The sequence below is a fragment of the Bombina bombina genome, chromosome 5 (assembly GCF_027579735.1).
Source record: "Bombina bombina isolate aBomBom1 chromosome 5, aBomBom1.pri, whole genome shotgun sequence".
Classification (NCBI taxonomy): Eukaryota; Metazoa; Chordata; class Amphibia; order Anura; family Bombinatoridae; genus Bombina; species Bombina bombina.
Window position 1 is genome coordinate 730,206,079 of NC_069503.1, and position 22,962 is coordinate 730,229,040.

Genomic DNA, 22,962 nt, shown 5'->3' on the forward strand with positions numbered 1-22,962 from the left:
TATTCGCATTTACTTTCAAGTTGTAATACGAGTACTACTTACCAAACACGCAAATAGCCGAAATAAACCCTATATCGCTTGCACGAAACAGTTTGCGCGCCACTTGTAATCTAGCTCTAAATGTAATGACCAAAGGCTATGAGTTTTAATGCAAACTACCATGATCTCCTGTCACTAGCTGCACCATAGCTATGTAAAGCTTTTCAAATCACAAAGTGAACCATGAAATTGATTTGCCAGCTTACATGAAGCTAACGTAGAGAACAGAGGAAGAAAGACGTAAAAAGAGCAGGCCTGGATAGTAAGAAAACTGGAAGTCCGTTTTATAAATTATAAGGAATTTAAAAGGACATAAACTATGTCATGAGCAAGTATCATGGGGAGAATGAATTAAAAGTATTAAATGTACTATTTTCCATACTACTGTTATCTGTGCACCCATGCAGTGTAGGGTCGACCCACATTCAAAAAGCATTTGTTTAGGTGTATTTAGTGGAAAATGTCAAATGTATGTGCATCTGTGAGCCTTGTATTAGGAAAAGACTTTCTGCCATAATATCACAGGCACATACTGAGTAGAGGTGACTGGAATGCTTGTGAATGGCAATGTCATTTACTGTGTACTTTGGTGTGATGGATGAGTAGTCTAATGCATATGCGCCAGCCATCCAACAGCTTGCTAATCCTCAATGTAAAGAAGCGGTAATATGCTCTGCTTAGAGTCTAGTGGGGTTGTTAGTACCGCCTGCTTATAATAAGTTAAATAAAAATAAAAAAGGGTTAAAGAGAGGAGTCTGGGAGCGTTACAAAAATGCTTTGACTGGCATTTATTAACTTCTGGACAGTCAGTGTTTGCAACTATACGTTGCCCGTATTTAACATTATACAAGCGTTTGCTTGTGCAATGCCACCCCTGGTTCACCCTAGCCAAATGGCGCACAAGTAGGAGGTTGTCAATCACCCCGGGGCAAACATATCCGTGGTGATGTGCGCAGCTTTCTAACTTTCGGCTGCAGGCTTGATAAATGGGAGCCTTTATATTTACTTTTTAATTATGTACATATAGGAATGTTTATCATATGTTGCAGACATGTTTTGTTTCCTGTCCCTTTAACTCTCAAGGCAATAGATAAAGGTTCTGTTAAATTAGAAACATAATTGTAAATCTATAAAGGACAGATTTATTTTTGTGTGATATCACTTCATTGTACTAATTGCTATGCTATATAATTTTAACTAAGCTGATCACAGTTCTATAGAGAAAACTACAAGTTTAGCAGTAACTGCTCATAATTAATACTATTTGCAGTGCATTATGGATGTTGTAGTTCATTACTCTATTATTTATTGGCTGGTGAACATGGAATCACTATGGAGAAATTCCACATTCTTACTTGTTTCCTCTGTATATGTAACAACAAGAGGGTGGAAAGCCAAATGTTTTCATGAGACTTAGAATCAGCTCAGTTGAAAAGTTCCCAAGTTTGCTTACAATTCACACACAAAAACAACTCCAGATCTCCCATTTAGTAAGCGTATCACAGTTTCAACCAGAACCAGCATTAAAATCTGCATTTAAAGGGACAGTGTACTCTTATATTTTCTCCTATTTAATGTATTCCCAATTATCCATTTTACCTACTGGAGGGTATTAAATTATTTACAAATTGCTCCTTCACCTTTATATTCTCATTTGAAATAGCTGACTTTGCCTATTGTATCTCCACCTATACTGAACATTTGTGAACTTAAAGGGATATTGTGCACTAGATTTTTCTTTGCATAAATGTTTTGTAGATGATTCTATCTGGGAGTGCTTCTGTAACAATGTATAGTTTTGCTTATTTATAAATAACATTGTGCTGGTTTTCAGACTCCTAAATAAGCCCCAAAGTTTTAGATGTATACTGATGTCTACAGAATCCTGTGGCTCTTCATTGTAAAATACGTCTTTTCATATGCAGGGAAGGGGGGAGTGTCTGTTGTTCCTGTTTTATCAGCCCCTTTCACTGGATGTCCCAGCCTAACTTCATCAAAAGTGCTAAACTAGGAGCTTCTAAGTAAGTATTTTAAAAGCTTTATACTGTATTTTTAGATTAGCATCTGTGCATATTCTTTTTTTTTGTAGCAGTGTCTAAAACATGCAGTTATATGAAAATTGGTGTATACTGTCCCTTTAAGGAGAAACCAATTTTACAGTACACTGTCACTTTAATATTACATCACACTTTCCGTTATGTACCACAAGCATAGCAACATGTCCATCATTTAGATCTGCTAAAAATGTCACCTTGTGTAATCAACATGCACAATTACAGTAAGTCTTTCTGCCATGTGCAGTCTTCATGATCTACATTGTCCCATTACGTATTACACATCCCCCTCTACAGCAGTGTTACTCATGCAAGCTTTTCATAGATTTCTCAACATGTTATTGAACAAACAGGAGTTTTGTCCCAGATTTTTTTTTTTGCAAAGATTTGCTCTCTTCTTCTAATTAAAAGTGCTGTATACACAAAAAGTATAATGAGAGAAAACATTACAAAAGTGTTAAAATATAGCTAAAAATCCTTTAAAGGGACAGTCAACAGGGGCGAAACTACAGGGGGTGCAGAAGTCGCAATTGCGACTGGGCCCACTAGGGTGGGGGCCCAGCTTTAAAAAAAAAAAATTAAAAAAATGTTGCAATAAAAAACGTTGACCTGCCACTGCCTGCACTGATATCATGTGAGTGTGACATGATGCTTCACTAGTGTCTCTGACTACAGGGGTTAGTCTTTGTGTTTTACCCATTGGTGTTTATGTGTGTGTGTGTGTGTGTATGAATGTATGTGACTGTGTGTGTATTTATGCATGTATGTGCGTGTGTATGTATGTGACTGTGTATGTATTTATGCATGTGTGTGTGTGTATGTGTGTATGAATGTATGTGACTGTGTGTGTATTTATGCATGTATTTGCGTGTGTATGTATGTGACTGTGTATGTATTTATGCATGTGTGTGTGTGTATGTGTGTATGAATGTATGTGACTGTGTGTGTATTTATGCATGTATTTGTGTGTGTATGCTTGTGGAACCAGCAAATTACAGACCTTGTTACTACAGCATGGGGAAGGGCAGGGGGGTAAACAGTGTCACTATACAGTACCACTATAAACAGTACGGGGGGGCTGGACCATGTCACAGACTACTGTGGTCACTTTATAAAGTACTGGGGCGGGTATGGTCAGGCCAGCCATCTCACCGGCAGATTACAGACTGTGTCACTGACTCACTATATACAGTACTGGTGGGTTAAACAGTGTCACTATATACAGTAATAGGGGGTCAGACCATCTCACAGACTGTGGGCACAGGGTAACTCCTTTTGCAGACATGTAATCTGATTCACAATTTTTTTTTATGTGTGGGCCCTGTGGTTTCTAGTTACGCCTCTGACAGTCAACACTAAAATTTGTATTGTTTAAAAAGGGTCAGCACAACACAGCACTAATTGGCTAAATTGCAAGTCAATAGATAATAAATAAAAATTCATGTAGAGGGCTGTAAGAAGATTCTTAGATACAAGATAATCACAGAGGTAAAAAGTATATTAATAGAACTGTGTTGGTTGTGCAAAACTGGGGAATGAGTAATAAAGGGATTATCTATCTTTTAAAACAATATCAATTCTATTGTAGACTGTCCCTTTAATGGTTCAAAACAAATATAATTTAGTCTGAAGATGCACAATATTAACTGAAAAATATGAAAGCAGTTTCCCTAAATAGGAAATATATAAAATGTGAAAATTCTTCTACTCTAGATTAAATAATTTAATACTGAGAGATTATACATTTTGTTCCCTTTCTTTAAATGGACATGAAACCCAAAAATAGTTTTGTTCTTTTGGTGTCTTTTATTGAAAAGCATACCCAGGTAGCTTCTGGAGCAGCAATGCATAGGGAGCTATCTGCTGATTGGTGGCTGCACATTTACCTGATGTGTTCAGCTAGCAGCAAGAAAAGAATTGCTGCTCCTTCTACAAAGGATACGAAGAGAATGAAGTACATTTGACAATAGAAGTAAATTGGAAAGATGTTTAACAAATTTTGTGTAAGTTTAGATGCCACTATTATTAAACTGCTGGTGCATTGCTGCCCCCTGCAGATTCGTGGCCAATCCCAGGGGGTGTCAATAAACCCAATTGTATTTGATCGGGTTGATTTCTGTCCGTGGCCTCAGAGCATGTGGACAAGTTATAGAGCAGGCGGACAAGTTATGGAAACTTCAGGCTCGCCGGAAACAAGGGGCATCAACCTCCATACGGAGTTTGATAAATATGCCCCCTAATGTTGAAACAATTTAATTTGACTTGTTGATAGTTGCATAACATTCAGCCTTAGATATATGATTATTCAGTCCTTTTTAGCAGAGTTGAAAAAGTTAAAAATAAGAAATATGCAATTAAGCAAGTATAAAGGAACACATAATGGACTTTCATGTCCATTCAAAAAAGAAAAGAAATAAGACTCCTTAATCCATTCCCAGTATAAAAATACATTATGTATATACAATGTGCTGTCAGTGATATATCTAAACCAGAAGGTGCCTATTAATGGCAGGAGAGCTTTGCTCTGCTATTTTTACATTTGAGAGTCCCAGAATATCATACACCTACCCTTTAGGGTCCAATAGATCTCTGACCTTCTCATTGTAAATTTCCATATAGGACACTTCAACTTTGAAGGTCTGAGTGTCATTTTCCTCCTTAGAAGCTCTATGAAACAGAGAACAGCAGAGACGTGGGATAAGGCCTGGCTGATCTGCAGTTCCCATCATGGAGAAAGATTTTCCTGAACCTGCAGAGGATAATAGCAAGAAATCTAACACAACAACATCAATCAAATGAAAATAAAAATAAATAAATCCAACAACAATTTAGACAGATAAAAAGAAGAGTGAACAAATGATGTTTCATGTAGCATAATATAAATGTCTTTTACCTGTTTGCCCATATGCAAAAATGCAAGCATTGTATCCCTGAAAAGCATTATCAAGGAGTCCGTCACCAAGGCACTTAAACACTGATTCTTGACCTTGAAAAGAATAGGAGAGAAAAAGAAAAATTAAAAAGAAGATTTACTTGCAAATTCCAGTGATATGTAATAAAATATTACAGGAGGAATAGAAAAATGAAGACGCAGTAAGAGTAGCAAAGTTATTCTTTCTTCTGTCTCTTGCCAGCTGTGGCCACTGAAAGAGATTTATTATTTCCTTCTCTCTTCCGAGTTGAAATGTTGATGGGACACAGTTCATCTCTGACCCCTGCACATAGTGGTTACCAGCATATAGAATTCTAATTGTATGCAGTTTTACAATAACATTTTATGAGGGGGGCAACATATATAGTTTATAGAGGATATAATTATAAATGCAAGTTTTTAAGTGAACTCTTTCCTGCCATTAGGATGTTTCATGCCGTCCTAACTGCGCTGGGCTTTAGCGCCGTTAGGATGGAATGGAACGTCCTTGCCATTTGACTGTCCTGAAGCCATTGCAGCCTGGTAAATGGGATAGTGGGCTGGAGGGCGTGCCAAACGCCAAAGGCACTCCCCCAGACCCAATCCCATCATTGAAATCATGCCATCGCATAAACGATTGATTGATTTCAATTTTAACTTATTTGTTTACATCAGAACTTTGTTCCGATGTAGACAAATAAGCCCGGTCAGGAAGGAGTTACCTCAACAGTCAAAATGAAATGTTTATGATTCAGACAGAACATGCAATTTTAAACAAAAAAACTATTTACTTCTGTCATCAATTTTGCTGAGTTCTCTTGGTATCGTTTGTTAAAGAGTAATCCTAGGTGAGCTCAGGAGTATGCACGTGTCCTTAGCCATCTGGCAGCAGGGTTTGCAACAATGTGTATAGCAATTTTATACATAGTTGCAAACTTCTGCTGTAGTGTGCCTGTAACATTGTATGGCAGCAGTGTTTGTTACTATGTATAACAGTGAAATAAACATTGTTGTATTGGCTAAGGACATGTGCACGCTCTTGAGCTCACCTAGCAAAATTAAAGACAGAAGTAAATTGGAAAGTTGTTTAAAATTGTATGTGATATCCAATCCATTTAAGTTTATTATCATATTGCAAGGCAGCAATTGTAGCATATGTTAAACAGAGGGCACATTTAATTTTCAAATAACAATAATCATATTTTCTCTTAGTCAAATGCCATTACTTATTAACATTAAGTAGCATTTTTATTATTTTATTAAAATTATATGCAGGAGGTTGAACACATACATATATGGGGTCAGTAACACAAAAAAATTACATGATAATGGATTAAGACAGTGTTCTTCAAACTTTTTGACCCAGAACCATGATACCACATACCTTTGTGAGCCTATGTTTATGCTTGGTCTGAAAATTTCTGAAATAATATACAAGATAGCTGCAATTCTTGGCAAAGTGACTAAAATGTGTAATAACACACACATTCTCATTCAACACACGCTCACATCACACAAACTCATACAGCACACACACACACTCTTTTATACAACATAAACACTCTCTCATACAACACACACACCACACAAACACATACAGCACACACACACACTCTTTTATACAGCACACACACTCTCTCATACAACACACACACCACACAAACTCATACAGCACACACACACACTCTTTTATACAGCACACATACTCTCTCATACAGCACACACACTCTCATACACACAAGCACCACACACAGTCTCCTACAACACACATGCACCATACACACTCTACTACAACACACACAACACACACACACACACTCTCCTACAACACACACACACTCTCCTACAACACACACACAGACACAAGTAGCAACTCAGTAAACATGGTGTTGCCACCCAGTAATGGGTCCTGACCTGTGGTTTGAAGAACCCTGGATTAAGACTTGTAATTCTGCATTAGAATGTCTCATTTAAGGGCCATGTCTCCCCTTTAAAGTTTTCCTAATGGTCAATTTTACCTGCTGGAGTGTATTAACCCCTTCACCCAAAAGGACATATATATACATCTTGCAGTACTTTGCCTATCGTACTACAAGACGTATATATACGTCTTCACTTCAGGAAGCTCCAGCACTCTTGGCTGTTAAGTTACAGCCGAGAGCTGGAGCTCCTGAAGACAGGGAGGGATGGGGCAGCTACACTACAGAAAAGGGGATCTGGGGGTGTAGGGACCCTAACTAAAGATCGTAGGTGGGGGGGACACTACCCTATAGAAAATATGTACATAAATACTAAAAGAATATATATTTTTTTTAAAAAGGCAGTTTATAGGTACTGGCAGACAGCTGCCAGTACCTAAGATGACAGGTAATAGTTATAGGGGTGAGGTAAGGGGGGATCCTACACTGCTAAGTTACAGCCGAGAGCTGGAGCTCCTGAAGCTTCAGGCATCTACCGCATATGGAGCCGGAGCGTGATCGGTGTTCCACCTCCATATGAGGGCAGAGGCCTGATCGTTACAGACGGTGACACTGTTGGTGCCGACAGGAGGTGTGGGCAGGAGGCGGTGGGCAGTACAGCGGGGGTGGCCGGAGGGAGCGGAAGGAAGTGGGAGGGCCCTACACTACAGAAAAATAAAATAAAGGGACAGGGAGGGATGGGGCAGCTACACTACAGAAAAGGGGATCTGGGAGTGTAGGGACCCTAACTAAAGATTGCAGGTGGGGGGACACTACCCTACAGAAAATGTATATATATTTTTTTAAAAGGCAGTTTATAGGTACTGGAAGACAGCTGCCAGTACTTAAGATGCCAGCTAATAGTTATAGGGGTGAGGTTTAGAGAGCTGTTTGGGGGGGGGGGGGGGTAAGGGGGGATCCTACACTTCAGAAAATATAAAAATTAATAAAAAAAATATTTAATATAAAAAAAGCCTTATATTTTCATACTGGCAAACTGCCTGCCAGTACCTAACATGGGTGTTACCAGGAAGGGGTACGGGAGGGAAGAGAGCTGTTTGGGGGGGATCAGGTATGGATCAGGGGGAGTGAAGTCTCAGGTGGGAGTCTAATCTCTAACACTAAAGCTAAAATTACACTTTTAAGCTACCTAATTAACCCCTTCACTGCCAGGGAGTGTGGTGCGCAGCTGCAATTAGCGGCCTTCTAATTACAAAAATTCAATGGAAATGCCATTTGCTATTTCTGAACAAAGGGGATCCCAGAGAAACTTTTACAAACATTTGTGCCATGATTGCACAAGCCGTATGTAAATTTCTGTGAACATCCCAAAGTTTGTGAAAAAGTACCATTTTTTTTTTATTTGATTGCATGAAGTATACCAAAATGGGCCTAGATCAATACCTTGGGTTGTCTACTTAAAAAAAAAAAAAAAATATATATATATATATATATATATATATATATATAGATAGATAGATAGTTTTGATAGGTAAATAAAAAAAAAAAAACAAGATTCTATTTCTGTTTAAATGGAGTGATAGCAAAAAAAATAATGGTATTTTGGGCAAGTTTTTTTTTCCAAACCCCTGTAGTGAAAGGGTTAAATTGTTTACAAATTACTCCTTTAAACTTATTTTGTTATTTGAAATATATGTTTTTGCCTGTTGAAGCCACCTTATATACTGGAGATTTCAATACTACAGTACTGAATATAGAAATGTTATGTAAACAGCAGCCAGCAGAAGAAAGGAACTTCACAATGAGGGATGATGTAGAGGAAGCTCACTGCATTTGAAATGGTGTGCGGATACATTAAATACAATTAACTCATAGCAGCTGTGTGCCTGAGTACACTGTCTTTTAAATTGTATTCTATTGTAATTGTAAAAAAAAAAGAATACAAAACATTATTTTAAAGGGGCACTAGTAAGAGATGCTCACAGTCCCAATAAACTCTCAGGCTGTATTAGAAATTTTCAATCCAACGTACACCTTCATCAGCACTCTCCAAACAAGCAGGGATCCCTGCATATAGTAACACAGTAGATGAGGCTGAAAAAAAGTCCATCTCGTTTAACCTATACAAATCTTAAAGGGACATAAAGCCCCAAAAATTATTTCATAATTCAGATAGAGCACACAATTTTAATTTTTTTTCCAATTTACTTCTATTATAAGTTTCTTTGTTTTCTTGTTATCCTTTGTTAAAAAGCAGGAATGTAAGCTTAGGAGTTTGCATGTGTCTGCAGCACTCTACGGCAGCGATTTTGCAACAATGTTATATATTAATAAGAACACTAAATGGCAGCACTATTTCCTGTCACGTAGTGCTTCAGGCATATGCACGCTACCTACCTAGGTATATCTTCAACAAAGAATAACATAAGAACTAAGCCCATTTGATAATAGAAGATGTCCCTTTTATATACTTAGAATAAAAGCTCCACTTGAGCTTAAATGAATCCCATTAAAAATGTGACCCATTTAACAGAAGCAATCATATCCCGGAATTCTGTTTCTAGCCAGAAATGTATTTGAGCCATTTTTAAATATAACTAAGGTATTGGTATTTACTACCTCCTTAGGTAATGAGTTCCACAATTTGATTGCTCTTACAGTGAAAAAACATTTACGTTGCTGAAGATTAAATCTTCTTTCCACCAGTCTTAAATTGTGAGCTCTCGTCACAAACAATTTTCTTGGACTAAAGAGAGAAAAGGCACCTCAAGGTGTATTATATATAGGATAATTAAAGGCACATTAAACTGCTAGATACAACTACAATATCATGATTCCTACTCAACATTAGGGTTGCTTTACAATGTTATACAAGTAGCAGGAAAGCGTTCAGTTATAGGCCCATATTTATCAAGCTCTGTATGGAGCTTGAAGGGCCGTGTTTCTGGCGAGTCTTCAGACTAGCCAGAAACACAAGTTATGAAGCAGCGGTCTAAAGACCACTGCTCCATAACCCTGTCCGCCTGCTCTGAGCAGGCGGACAGGAATCGCCGGAAATCAACCTGATCGAGTACGATTGGGTTGATTGACACCTCCCTGCTGGCGGCCGATTGGCCGCGAGTCAACAGGGGGCGGCGTTGCACCAGCAGCTCTTGTGAGCTGCTGATGCAATGTTAAATGCGGAGAGCGTATTGCTCTCCGCATTTAGCGAGGTCTTGCAGACCTGATCTGCACTGTCGGATCAGGTCCGCAAGCCCTTTGATAAATAGAGGCCACAGTATGAGAGCCACAAACATAAGCAGTCTCTGGTGCTACAACTAGGGTTGCCACCTCGGCCATGTTATCCTGGACACTTATGAGTTACACATGCTGCAGGGTGTGTAGGGAGGAACATGAATAGTGCTGTCCAGAAACACAATACATGTTCCTCTCTGCACATCCTACACCATGTGTAAGTCATGTGTCCAGGAAAACATGGCCGAGGTGGCAACCTTACTCAACATGCAATTGTTTTTCCTTTAGTGCTTGCAGCTCTACAAGTGCTGGTTAGCAAAGCTCTGAATCTTCACACTGCACGCCGCCATCTTGGAGTTTAATAATTCTCGCACCCTATCACAGAAGCAGTTCACATTCACACACCAGCGATAGTATTGCATCTGGGTAAGCCATGTTTAGCGAGCACAATACACAGCAGGAACTGTACATTTTTACAGTGGCTGCATTGTTCTATATTATTTATGATATCCAAAATACTTGACCATAAGTCGCCTTTTCTCTCTTTGCTAAAAATAGCGACTGCTATATACCATGTCAAGTGTTTTCCACAGATATTACCGGTCAGGTGACATTATAAAGTAGCCAGTTGGGGGCAGTGTAATACTTTCTAATATTATAACATTTTCTGCTACCCAAATCACAAAATAATTGCATAATTTAACATACATTTATTAACATAAACATTGAAGTTAATATTAGCTGGGTGGTGCACCCATTAAAAGGCATAGTCTAGTCAAAATTAAACTTTCATGATTCAGATAGAGCATGCAATTTTATGCAACTTTTTCATTTACTCCTATTATCAATTTTTCTTTGTTCTCTTGGTATCTTAATTTGAATGTAAGCTTATGAGCCGGTCCATTTTTGGTTCTGCACCTGGGTAGCGCTTGCTGTAGTGGTCACATTTAGACACCAATCAGAAAGAGCTACCCATGTGCTGAGCCAAAAATTGACCAGCCCCCATGCCTACATTCCTGCTTTTTCAAATAAAGATACCAAGAGAATGAAGAAAAATTGATAATAGAAGTAAATTAGAAAGCTGCTTAAAGGGACAGTCAAGTATAAATTAAACTTTCATTATTCAGATAGGACTTTTAATTTTAATTGACTTTCCAATTTACTTTTATCATCAAATTTGCTTTTTTCTCTTGGTATTCTTAGTTTAAACTAAACATAGGTAGGCTCATATGCTAATTTCTAAGCCTTTGAGGGCTGCCTCTTATCACATGCTTTTTAAATCTCTTTTCAACACAAAGAGACAGAAAGTACACGTGGGCTATATAGATAACACTGTGTTCAGGCACAGGGTGTTATTTAAAGGGACATTATACACTCATTTTTTCTTTGCATAAATGTTTTGTAGATAATCTATTTATATAGCCCATAAAGTTTTTTTTTAAATTAATGTATAGTTTTACTTATTTTTAAATAACATTGCTCTGATTTTCAGACTCCTAACCAAGCCCCAAAGTTTTATGTGAATACGCTCGACTACCTACTCCAGCTTGCTTCTGTTTGTGTAAAGGGTCTTTTCATATGCAAAAGGTGGGGGGGGGGGGGGAGTGTCTTATTTGTCACTTGCAGTGGGCTTTCCAGCTACCTTTTCAACAGAGCCAAACTGACAGCTTCTAAGTAAGTTTTTAAACAGTTTTATACTGGATTTTTATATCAGTATCTGTGCATATTATTCTTTATAGTAGTGTCTATTACATGCAGTTATATGAAAATGAGTGTATACTGTCCCTTTAAGATCTAGCACAATACAATGCTAAATTTAAGACAATAGATAATAAACAGTCACAGTCATGTGATCAGGGGGCTGGAAGAAGGTTCCTAGATACAAGGTAATCACATAGGTAAAAAGTATATTAATATAACTGTGTTTGTTATGCAAAACTGGGGAATGGGTAATAACATAATTTATGTAAGAACTTACCTGATAAATTCATTTCTTTCATATTAGCAAGAGTCCATGAGCTAGTGACGTATGGGATATACATTCCTACCAGGAGGGGCAAAGTTTCCCAAACCTTAAAATGCCTATAAATACACCCCTCACCACACCCACAATTCAGTTTAACGAATAGCCAAGAAGTGGGGTGATAAGAAAAAAGTGCGAAAGCATATAAAATAAGGAATTGGAATAATTGTGCTTTATACAAAAAAATTATAACCACCACAAAAAAGGGCGGGCCTCATGGACTCTTGCTAATATGAAAGAAATGAATTTATCAGGTAAGTTCTTACATAAATTATGTTTTCTTTCATGTAATTAGCAAGAGTCCATGAGCTAGTGACGTATGGGATAATGACTACCCAAGATGTGGATCTTTCCACGCAAGAGTCACTAGAGAGGGAGGGATAAAATAAAGACAGCCAATTCCTGCTGAAAATAATCCACACCCAAAATAAAGTTTAATGAAAAACATAAACAGAAGATTCAAACTGAAACCACTGCCTGAAGTACTTTTCTACCAAAAACTGCTTCAGAAGAAGAAAACACATCAAAATGGTAGAATTTAGTAAAAGTATGCAAAGAGGACCAAGTTGCTGCTTTGCAAATCTGATCAACCGAAGCTTCATTCCTAAACGCCCAGGAAGTAGAAACCGACCTAGTAGAATGAGCTGTAATCCTTCGAGGCGGAATTTTACCCGACTCGACATAGGCATGATGAAATAAAGATTTCAACCAAGATGCCAAAGAAATGGCAGAAGCTTTCTGGCCTTTTCTAGAACCGGAAAAGATGACAAATAGACAAGAAGTCTTTCGGAAAGACTTAGTAGCTTCAACATAATAATACAAAGCTCTAACAGCATCCAAGAATGCAATGAATTCATAGGATTAGGACACAATGAAGGAACCACAATTTCTCTACTAATGTTGTTAGAATTCACAACCGTAGGTAAAAAATTCAAAAGAAGTTTGCAGCACCGCCTTATCCTGATGAAAAATCAGAAAAGGAGACTCACAAGAAAGAGCAGATGATTCAGAGACTCTTCTGGTAGAAGAGATGGCCAAAAGAAACAAAACTTTCCAAGAAAGTAATTTAATGACCAAAGAATACATGGGTTCAAAAGGAGGAGCTTGAAGAGCCCCCAGAACCAAATTCAAACTCCAAGGAGGAGAAATTGACTTAAAGACAGGTTTTATACGAACCAAAGCTTGTACAAAACAATGAATATCAGGAAGATTAGCAAACTTTCTGTGAAAAGAACAGAAAGAGCAGAGATTTGTCCATTCAAGGAACTTGCAGACAAACCGTTATCTAAACCATCCTGAAGAAACTGTAAAATTCTCGGTATTCAAAAAGAATGCCAAGAAAAATGATGAGAAAGACACTAAGAAATATAAGTCTTCCAGACTCTATAATATATCTCTCTAGATACAGATTTACGAGCCTGTCACATAGTATTAATCACAGAGTCAGAGAAACCTCTTTGACCAAGAATCAAGCATTCAAACTCCATACCTTAAAATTTAAGGATTTGAGATCCTGATGGAAGAAAGGACCTTGCGACAGAAAGTCTGGTCTTAACGGAAGAGTCCACAGCTGGCAAGAGGCCATCCGGACAAGATCCGCATACCAAAACCTGTGAGGCCATGCTGGAGCTACCAGCAGGACAAACGAGCATTCCTGTAGAATCTTGGAGAATACTTTTGGAAGAATAACTAGAGGCGGAAAGATATAGGCAGGATGATACTTCCAAGGAAGTGATAATGCATCCACTGCCTCCGCCCGAGGATCCCGGGATCTGGACAGATACCAGGGAAGTTTCTTGTTTAGATGAGAAGCCATCAGATCTATTTCTGGGAGTTCCCACATTTGAACAATCTGAAGAAATACCTCTGGGTGAAGAGACCATTCGCCCGGATGCAACGTTTGGCGACTGAGATAATCCGCTTCCCAATTGTCTATACCTGGGATATGAACCGCAGAGATTAGACAGGAGCTGGATTCCGCCCAAACCAAAATTCGAGATACTTCTGTCATAGCCAGAGGACTGTGAGTCCCTCCTTGATGATTGATGTATGCCACAGTTGTGACATTGTCTATCTGAAAACAAATGAACAACTCTCTCTTCAGAAGAGGCCAAGACTGAAGAGCTCTGAAAATTGCACGGAGTTCCAAATATTGATCGGTAATCTCACCTCCTGAGATTCCCAAACCCCTTGTGCCATCAGAGACCCCCACACAGCTCCCCAACCTGTAAGACTTGCATCTGTTGAGATTATAGTCCAGGTCGGAAGAACAAAGAAGCCCCCTGAACTAAACGATGGTGATCTGTCTACCACGTCAGAGAGTGTCGTATAATCGGTTTAAAGATATTAATTGAGATATCTTTGTGTAATCCCTGCACCATTGGTTCAGCATACAGAGCTGAAGAGGTCGCATGTGAAAACGAGCAAAGGAGATCGCATCCGATGCGGCAGTCCTAAGACCTAAAATTTCCATGCAAAAGGCTACCAAAGGGAATGATTGTGACTGAAGGTTTTGACAAGCTGATATCAATGTTAAACTTCTCTTGTCTGACAAGGACAGAGTCAAAGACACTGAATCTATCTGGAAACCTAAAAAGGTTACCCTTGTCTGAGGAATCAATGAACTTTTTGGTAAATTGATCCTCCAACCATGATCTTGAAGAAACAACACAAGTCGATTCGTATGAGATTCTGCGAAAATGTGAAGACTGAGCAAGTACCAAGATATCGTCCAAATAAGGAAATACCAAAACCCTGTTTTCTGATTACAGACAGAAGGGCACTGAGAACCTTTGAAAAAATTATTGGAGCTGATGCTAGGCCAAACGGTAGAGCCACAAAACTGGTAATGCTTGTCTAAAAAGAGAATCTCAGAAACTAAAAGTGATCTGGATGAATCGGAATATGCAGATATGCATCCTGTAAATCTATTGTAGACATATAATGCCCTTGCTAAACAAAAAGCAGGATAGTCCTACAGTTACCATCTTGAATGTTGGTATCCTTACATAACGATTCAATATTGATAGATCCGAAACTGGTCTGAAGGAATTGACCTTCTTTGGTACAATGAAGAGATAGAATAAAACCCCACCCCCTGTTCCAGAACTGGAACTGGCATAATTACTCCAGCCAACTCTAGATCTGAAACACATTTCAGAAATGCTGAGCCTTTGCTGTGTTTACTGGGACACAGGAAAGAAAAAAATCTCTTTGCAGGAGGCCTTAACTTGAAGCCAATTCTGTACCTTTCTGAAACAATGTTCTGAAACCAGAGATTGTGAACGGAATTGATCCAAATTTCTTTGAAGAAAACGTAATCTGCCCCATACCAGCTGAGCTGGAATGAGGGCCGCACCTTCATGGGTACTTAGGAGCTGGCTTTAGGTTTCTATAAGGCTTGGATATATTCCAAACTGGAAATGGTTTCCAAACTGATACCGCTCCTGAGGATGAAGGATCAGGCTTTTGTTCCTTGTTGTGAGGAAAGGAATGAAAACGATTATTAGACCTAAATTTACCTTAGATTTTTTATCCTTTGGTAAAAAAGTTCCCTTCCCTCCAGTAACAGTTGAGATAATAGAATCCAACTGAGAACCGAATAATTTATTACCCTGGAAAGAAAGGGAAAGCAAAGTTGACTTAGAAGACATATCAGCATTCCAAGTTTTAAGCCATAAAGCTTTTCTAGCTAAAATAGCTAGAGACATATACCTGACATCAACTCTAATGATATCAAAAGATGGTATCACAAATAAAATTATTAGCATGTTATAGAATAATAATAATGCTATAAAATTATGATCTGTTACTTGTTGCGCTAAAGCTTCTAACCAAAAAGTTGAAGCTGCAGCAACATCTGCTAAAAATATAGCAGGTCTAAGAAGATTACCTGAACATAAGTAAGCTTTTCTTAGAAAGGATTCAATTTTCCCATCTAAAGGATCCTTAAATGAAGTACTATCTGCCATAGGAATAGTAGTACGCTTAGCAGGAGTAGAGACAGCCCCATTAACCTTAGGGATTTTGTCCCAAAAAACTCTAATCTGTCAGATGGCACAGGATATAATTGCTTAAACGTTTTAGAAGGAGTAAATTAATTACCCAAATTATTCCATTCCCTGGAAATTACTTCAGAAATAGCATCAGGGAGAGAAAACACTTCTGGAATAACTACAGGAGATTTAAAAACCTTATTTAAACGTTTAGATTTAGTATCAAGAGGACCAGAATCCTCTATTTCTAATGCAATTAATACTTCTTTAAGTAAAGAACGAATAAATTCCATCTTGAACAAATATAAAGATTTATCAGCATCAACCTCTGAGACAGAAACCTCTGAACCAGAAGAACCATTATCAGTATCAGAATGATGATGTTCATTTAAAAATTCATCTGAAAAAAGAGAAGTTTTAAAAGACTTTTTATGTATACTAGAAGGAGAAATAACAGACATAGCCTTCTTAATGGATTTAAAAAATAAAATCTCTTATGTTATCAGGAACACTCTGAGTATTAGATGTTGACGGAACAGCAACAGGTAATGTAACAGTACTAAAGGAAATATTATCTGCATTAACAAGTTTGTCATGACATGCAATACAAACAACAGCTGGAGAAACAGATACCAAAAGTTTATAGCAGATACACTTAGCTTGGTAGCTCCAGCACCGGGCAGCGATTTTCCTGAAGTATCTTCTGACTCAGTTGCAACGTGGAACATCTTGCAATATGTAATAGAAAAAACAACATATAAAGCAAAATTTATCAAATTCCTTAAATGACAGTTTCAGGAATGGGAAAAAAATGCCAGTGAACAAGCTTCTAGCAACCAGAAGCAATACATAATGAGACTTAAATAATGTGGATACAAAAATGACGCCCATATTTTTTAGCGCCAAATAAGACGCCCACCTTATTTGGCGCCTAAATGCTTTTGGCGCCAAAAATGACGCCACATCCGGAACGCCGACACTTTTGACGCAAAAAAACGTCAAAAAATGACGCAACTTCCGGCGACACGTATGACGCCGGAAACAGAAAAAAAAATTTGCGCCAAAAAAGTCTGCGCCAAGAATGACGCAATAAAATGAAGCATTTTCAGCCCCCGCGAGCCTAACAGCCCACAGGGAAAAAGTCAAATTTTTTAAGGTAAGAAAAAATTATTGATTCAAATGCATTATCCCAAGTATGAAACTGACTGTCTGAAAATAAGGAATGTTGAACATCCTGAGTCAAGGCAAATAAATGTTTGAATACATATATTTAGAACTTTATAAAAAAAGTGCCTAACCATAGCTTAGAGTGTCACAAAAAATAAGCTTACTTACTTACCCCAGGACACTCATCTACATGTTGTAGAAAGCCAAACCAGTACTGAAACGAAAATCAGCAGAGGTAATGGTATATATATAAGAGTATATCGTCGATCTGAAAAGGGAGGTAAGAGATGAATCTCTACGACCGATAACAGAGAACCTATGAAATAGACCCCGTAGAAGGAGATCATTGCATTCAAATAGGCAATACTCTCCTCACATCCCTCTGACATTCACTGCACGCTGAGAGGAAAACCGGGCTCCAACCTGCTGCGGAGCGCATATCAACGTAGAATCTAGCACAAACTTACTTCACCATCTCCATAGGAGGCAAAGTTTGTAAAACTGAATTGTGGGTGTGGTGAGGGGTGTATTTATAGGCATTTTAAGGTTTGGGAAACTTTGCCCCTCCTGGTAGGAATGTATATCCCATACGTCACTAGCTCATGGACTCTTGCTAATTACATGAAAGAAAAAGGGATTATCTATCTTTTAAAACAATAATAATTCTATGGTTGACTGTCCCTTTAAAATTGCATGCTCTATCCGCATCCTGAAAGTTTAATTTTGACTAGACTATCCCTTTAAATGGTCCTGGGGAGAACACTGATGTCTAAATCAAACAAATGTGTGCTAAAGTATTAAAGTAAGGCTGTGCCCCCTTGCAAATCAATTGTTTTATTTGCAAGTGAAAATGTATTTGGTAAGCAATACAAGATATGTTTCAAGTTCAGGGCAATAGAACTTGAACGACTGAGGTGGGATTTGTTTTCTTATTTGACTTTTCAGTTATTAGTGATGCCTGAGAAGTTCGGGTCAGCCAAAGGTTTAGTACAAGGATAATAAGGTATTGCTACATCAAGTTGCTTAAAGGGACACTCCGGTTAAAATTTAAATGCACATAGAGGAATTACATCTTTGAATATAAACATATCTGCAATATACATGTATTGGCAAAAATGCTTCTAATAAAAGTTATCGATGTTTAAGTGTTAACATTTTTTTCTGCACACGCACGTGAAGCATAGCTAGATATTCTCAGTGCACAAGCATTTTAAATACTGCAACTTTGTATCATGTCAGCAATTAACAAATTGAGTCATTACCAGATGGTACAAGCACCTTAGGCTCTCTGAGCAAGTGTAATGTTTAGAATGCTGGTGCACGGTGCATACTTAAAAACACTTTTGAAACAGCTGTAGCTTTTATTAGAAGTATTTTTTACAAATTTTTATATTGTAAAAATGCTTCTTTTCAAAACTGAAATGTATTCATGTTGATTCAAATTTGGCTGGCATGTCCCTTTAAGTCCTATATATTTTTTTTTATTATTCATTATTTTGTGTAGAGACTAAAAATAGCTGAAGCCAATGTATGATACACAAAGGGGTTAATTCCCTAATAACCTCTCCAGATTCACCAATTCCTATTCTATGAAGCCCAATCACTAAAGAATGTTGAGCTTTAATGAATGACTGGAAAGAATGCAGAGAAAATTTGTGGATTTACCTTGGTGGAAATGGAAGAAAGAGGAACAGGTGAATACTAACTTGTGCATTCATTTTCAAACAAATGTAAACAATAAAAAATCCCCTATTCTTTGTATCCATGCAAAAATAATGATAAAAATACCTTTAACAAAACAAGAACAAACCACATATATGCAAGAAGAAAAGTATAGCTTAATCATTTGTGTGGTTAAAGGTCAAGGAACCTTAAGGTGATTTTCACTGCCCTGCACTGCTGGCTCCCAATAATTACTTACATATGGGGCCTGGTTTTGGCACACAAAACCACTTCAGAACTGATATGGAGTATATTTAGGAGGGGGGGGGTGGAAAAGTACCTCAGGCATGTACCTTTATTTACCTTAATAAATTAAAATGCATAGCAATTATTGACAGAAATTAAACTGCTGCTTTAAACCAGAAGACGAGTATTTGTACAAAAACATCCACAGCAAAACTTGCCATAACCTCAGGGTTATTGTGTTAATATATTTCAGCTGATTACCTGATGACAGATCAAAAATAAACTCGTTGGCTCTGACTGGTGAAACATTTTCTAAAGAATGCTGTTAACTGGAATTTTTGTATTAGTCAAAGTTCTTGTTTACAAATGCTGCTTATGGAAAAAAAAAACATTGTAACATATCCTTTGAAAACTAAATAGGAAAACTGAAAACACTAAAAGTAATTTTAAAGAATGGGTAGTCAAACAATTAAACAATGTGGATTCACAATAAAAAAAATAATATATAAAATATTTTTTGTTATATACATAGTATATAAACAGCTTTGCACCACTATGCAAAATAGCACAGTGAAAATAAGTTTTAAACAAATATAAACAGTAATTTTGTTGGCAAAATCTGCATTGTATCGCAGTCCAGGTACACACCATTTGTAAAGCTTCTCGTTTATTTTTCCCTTTGCTGCGGCCATTTAGAAATAAAAGAGATACTTCACTAACCAAGAAATCACTGTATAAAATGTTATATGGTCAGGATTTTGGATCCTACACGTTGCACGCCAGCCTTGGTCTGACAATGGGGGAAATTAAATTACAGGAAACATGGGCAAAATAATGAAAGAACATCACAAAGGTGTTTTTTTTCTTTACTACACAGAAATACAAATATTATGGGAAATTGCATTTTGAGTTAAATGACCCCTTAAGAATATACCAGTATCCCATCTTCAAATGTAGCCCTAGATTTTCAAATGAAAGAGTGCTGTCAGTGGACCCACCCATACAACTTATGGTCTGATTGTCTAAAGCTCTCTTGTCTGGCAGGATTATTTAAAGCTCCTTGGTCTGGCAGGATTATCTAAAGAGTCTTCTAAGTACTACAAAGTTCCTCAAAGATTTTTTAAAGGCAATTTTAGCTTGAGAAGTGCTTATCTTATGAAGCAGATTTCTGGATGTAAAGGAGAGATACCTACATTACAATATAAGCCTAAAAAAAATGTTTTTGTGTAATTTCTCTCCATGCTGGCGAGTTTTTGATAATCAGGCCTTTAGAGACTTCATTGTTTATGTTATATAAGCTGGAACCTAAAGCTCTTACTATTGATTTGAAGCAACCAGAAATTCCAAATAAGATTCCCTCAAATGCAGGAGAACCTCTACCATAACATGGTCTTTGTTTCTAGTTTTTTATATATATTACAAACAAAATGTTTCTGCCAGTTTTGCAAAGGATACTCGAACTAGCAATGGTAAGGGATACAATTATGAATTTGCAATAAAGCAAATGGTCTTGTTATCTTTCAGGCTTTTTGATTCCAAATATCTGTACCATCATTTATTTGTAAAGCACAGAAAAAAAATTCAATAGAGCTGGGTCCATGAGGAGTAGTAAATACTGATGATGATTCATGGTAAGACAGAAACACAAGTACATAGAACAGATTAAACAACACAGATACTAGAGGAGGAGGCCTTGTTCCAACGAGTTTGCAATCTACATGCCAACCAGTCTCCTACATCAGTGATGGTCAACTTTCTAACGCTTGGGGGCCACACATCAATAGTTTAGTAGTCTTAAGAGAGCATATAAATTTAAGACTAGTAAACACACAAATAATATATTCCTAAAATGTCCAGTTCAACAGGGTCAGATTAAGGTAAATTTGCAGGGTACCCTCTGTCTGCGGTTCTTTCCTCGAGGGGGGTCTTTTGAGCTATGGTCACCTTTTTACCCACCCACCAGATTTCCCAAAGCACAAATTTTAAGGTTTGCTTTTTCATTGGGTCACAAAAACTATGGCACATATTATAAGTTTTGATTTTTCCCTGGGCCACAAACAACTAGTGCTGGGGGCCACCAGTTTTGCCCATGCCTTCCCCACATAGCACTCCTTTTAACCAAAAAGGACATAACTGTGTAGTAAAATATAAATCGATATGCGCAAATCTAAACTCAATTTTTAAACAATTCAAGTGAACAGTACCCAGATGGTGGCAATCAACATTCCATCTATGCTACATTATGGGTTCAAATGTATTCTCAACTAAAGCATGGAAATCCTGTGTGTTCTGTGTACAATTCCGGCACCAAAGCAGGGCAACCCTTTCGCCCTTGTCAAATTATACAATACTGTAAATCATAATAATATAGAGAAAATGGATAAATAGCATAGATGAATGTATAGACAGATAAATGCATGAGAATATGTGCGCTTGTTAGAAAGCTGGTGATGGATAGATAGGGAGATGGATTGTACAGAATACAAAAGGAAACACATTGTATGTCTAAACTAGAGAGTTTATGAAACCCTTGGGCCAGACCTGCATCTCAGACAGATACACATATAGGATTTCCTCAAATTTCTGCTTTCTATGGCCTAGATTTGGAGTTTGGCGGTAGCCGTGAAAACCAGCGTTAGAGGCTCCTAACGCTGGTTTTAGGCTACCGCCGGTATTTGGAGTCATTCAAAAAAGGGTCTAACGCTCACTTTTCAGCCGCGACTTTTCCATACCGCAGATCCCCTTACGTCAATTGCTTATCCTATCTTTTCAATGGGATCTTTCTAACTCCGGTATTTCGAGTCGTGGCTGAAGTGAGCGTTAGAATTCTAACGACAAAACTCCAGCCGCAGAAAAAAGTCAGTAGTTAAGAGCTTTCTGGGCTAACGCCGGTTCATAAAGCTCTTAACTACTGTACTCTAAAGTACACTAACACCCATAAACTACCTATGTACCCCTAAACCGAGGCCCCCCCACATCGCCGACACTCGATTAAATTTTTTTAACCCCTAATCTGCCGACCACCACCTACGTTATACTTATGTACCCCTAATCTGCCCCCCTCAACGTCGCCTCCACCTGCCTACACTTATTAACCCCTAATCCGCCTCACTCCCGCCTCAATAACCCTATAATAAATAGTATTAACCCCTAATCTGCCCTCCCTAACATCGCCGACACCTAACTTCAATTATTAACCCCTAATCTGCCGACTGGAGCTCACCGCTATTCTAATAAATGTATTAACCCCTAAAGCTAAGTCTAACCCTAAACCCCCCTAAATTAAATATAATTTTAATCTAACGAAATTAATTAACTCTTCTTAAATAAATTATTCCTATTTAAAGCTAAATACTTAGCTGTAAAATAAATCCTAATATAGCTACAATATAAATTATAATTATATTATAGCTATTTTAGGATTAATATTTATTTTACAGGTAACTTTGTATTTATTTTAACAAGGTACAATAGCTATTAAATAGTTAAGAACTATTTAATAGCTAAAATAGTTAAAATAATTACAAATTTACCTGTAAAATAAATCCTAACCTAAGTTACAATTAAACCTAACACTACACTATCAATAAATTAATTAAATAAAATACCTACAATTAAACCTAACACTACACTATCAATACATTAATTAAATACATAAATCTACCGACCCCTATATTATATTTATTAACCCCTAATCTGCCGCCCACAATGT

At 37.5% G+C, this 22,962-nt stretch overlaps 1 protein-coding gene across 6 annotated transcripts in view; it reads right to left on the bottom strand.

Annotated features, from left to right (window-relative positions):
- KIF13A (kinesin family member 13A) overlaps positions 1 to 22,962 on the bottom strand; it is a 390,994-nt gene that overhangs the window by 144,624 nt on the left and 223,408 nt on the right. For all 6 annotated transcript variants that reach the window (XR_008402581.1, XM_053714782.1, XM_053714779.1 and 3 more), the window contains exons 5-6: positions 4,987 to 5,079; positions 4,662 to 4,842 (exon numbers count right to left, since the gene is read on the bottom strand). Coding sequence is in view for 5 of the 6 variants with exons in the window: in XM_053714782.1 (XP_053570757.1) it covers positions 4,662 to 4,842; positions 4,987 to 5,079 (274 nt within the window). In the remaining variant the exon portion in view is untranslated. The remainder of the gene's footprint in view (positions 1 to 4,661; positions 4,843 to 4,986; positions 5,080 to 22,962) is intronic.